Below are 2,171 nucleotides of genomic sequence, written 5' to 3' on the forward strand. Positions count from 1 at the left end.
GAAGCTTCAACCAAACCCCGTCGATTTCTCTGCACTCATCTGGACTCTGTAATGGCACAATGACCAGTTGTGAGACTCCATCTGAGAGACAACGTGGAAAGAGAATTGAATCCAGGAACCAAATAACACCCATCCAGCTTTAGGTGAACACCCATCGTGCTTTTAACCAGCGGAAACACTCCGTCTCAATCAACAGATGGAGTGCTCTGTCTGCTCTGTGTATTGGAGTTATAGGAAGTGGCCTCACCCTGGTTTTGATAAAAACCCTTCACTCACTACCACCTGCAACAGATGGCCAATAAGATGTACGTTTATTTGTGAATGAACATGGAATGTTATATGTTTGGCTGCCAAGAATCTTGCAGATGAGGGTGTAGGTGCCTTTGGACACTAATTGCTTCAGTGCCCTGGTTGAGGAAGCCGAGAGGGGGGAAAAAAATCAAGGTTGTGTGGGCTTTAGAGTGAGAAATCTATGAGAAGCAAAGAAACAGGAGATGCAAGGGAGCCAAGGCCTCTCATTTACTTAGATTAACCCTATCTGCCTCACATATGGGCTGTGAGAAGAGGGAATAACAGACACTTCTCTCTTGGTCCGCTTCAACAAAGAACAAGGATTTTTGCTTCTGTCAATTCAACTTGACCCATTCTTCGGTGGATTATAATAGAAACAAACAAGACATTAGCCATGATATAGCATCATCCAAACTATACCAGATTCCCTGCCAATAGCAAAAAGTGAGCCATTTCATATAGTCACATTAGTAAACATGGATTTCAATGGGAGCCAGGACTATGGGTCCTATCCAACAGGGTTTCCCTATAACACAAGCATGGACTATGAGGACTACTACCAGGAGCCTGATGCCAGTAAAATCATCATCCCGTCCATCTATGCCCTTGTCTGTTGCGTAGGTCTTACTGGCAATGCCATGGTCATCTACGTCATCCTGAAATATGCCAAAATGAAAACAGCCACGAATATTTACATCCTGAACTTGGCTATTGCTGATGAGCTGTTCATGCTGAGCGTTCCTTTTCTGGCCACGTCGGCCGCTGTCCGCCATTGGCCCTTTGGTTCGCTGATGTGTAGGTTGGTGCTAAGTGTCGACGGCATCAACATGTTCACATCGATCTTCTGCCTGACTGTACTGAGCGTGGACCGTTACGTAGCGGTGGTCCACCCTATCAAGGCCGCCCGCTACCGCAGACCCACCGTAGCCAAAGTGGTCAACGTGTGCGTATGGGGGCTGTCCCTCATAGTCATCCTGCCCATCATCATCTTCGCAGACACTGTCCCAGCACAGGACGGTGCCGTGGACTGCAACTTCTTGTGGCCTGAGTCGGCGTGGTCCGAGGCCTTCGTGGTCTACACCTTCCTGTTGGGTTTCCTGCTACCGGTGGGAGCCATCTGCCTGTGCTACTGCCTGATGGTGGCCAGGATGCGCGCGGTGGGCCTGAAAGCCGGCTGGCTCCAGCGGCGGCGCTCGGAGAAGAAGATCACCCGCATGGTGCTGCTGGTCGTCGCGGTGTTCGTCCTCTGCTGGATGCCGTTCTACATCGTCCAGCTGGTCAGCGTGTTCCACCGGCCGCCGGACCCCATGGTCACGCAGCTCTTCGTCATCCTCAGCTACGCCAACAGCGGCGCCAACCCCATCCTCTACGGCTTCGTGTCCGATAATTTCCGCCGCTCTTTCCAGCGAATCGTGTGTTTCAGGTGGCTCGAGTCAGGCTTGGATGCGGAGCAGGTGGACTACTGTGCTGTAGCACTGAAGAGGCAAGCAGCATGCGGCCCTCGAGATTTCCCTAAAGATTGTATGGCCTCGGATATGGTGTTCCGCAACGGGACGTATACTTCCCGTACGACTACACTGTAACACTCAACCAGACCAGTGTGTTAGCAACAGTACCTAGAGAGAAAAATATGCTGTAGCCTGAAAAACAACTAATGGATGACCGTTAGATGTGGTACAGCAACCAGTAGATTTATCTGACAAGGTGACGGGGAAAAAATGACACTGAAAAATTATATATATAGAAGTGAAGATCCCACTAATGTGTTTTAAAGTGGGCAAGGATGTAAAGCACAGGAGAATGTAAGCACAAAATGTTCAATGTCAAAAAATGGTTAATATTTTGATTCTGTGACAGTTTTCATACAGGTGTCACAGACA

At 49.2% G+C, this 2,171-nt stretch overlaps 1 protein-coding gene across 1 annotated transcript; it reads left to right on the plus strand.

Annotated features, from left to right (window-relative positions):
- The first annotated feature begins 764 nt into the window (after positions 1 to 764).
- On the plus strand, positions 765 to 1,874 carry sstr1b (somatostatin receptor 1b). The gene has a single exon (XM_071527370.1). It carries the CDS (start codon positions 768 to 770, stop codon positions 1,872 to 1,874), a length of 1,107 nt encoding a protein of 368 aa, XP_071383471.1. The 5' UTR covers positions 765 to 767.
- Positions 1,875 to 2,171: the final 297 nt, after the last annotated feature.

The sequence above is a fragment of the Centroberyx affinis genome, unplaced genomic scaffold (genome assembly GCF_046629955.1).
Source record: "Centroberyx affinis isolate AG114_WGS23_722 - 3 ecotype Tasmania unplaced genomic scaffold, CSIRO-AGI_Caff_v1 ptg001525l_1, whole genome shotgun sequence".
NCBI classification, from domain to species: domain Eukaryota; kingdom Metazoa; phylum Chordata; class Actinopteri; order Beryciformes; family Berycidae; genus Centroberyx; species Centroberyx affinis.

Excerpts from the sequence above, each read along its gene's own strand:
- sstr1b (XM_071527370.1), top strand. The coding sequence starts at position 768 with ATGGATTTCAATGGGAGCCAGGACTATGGGTCCTATCCAACAGGGTTT.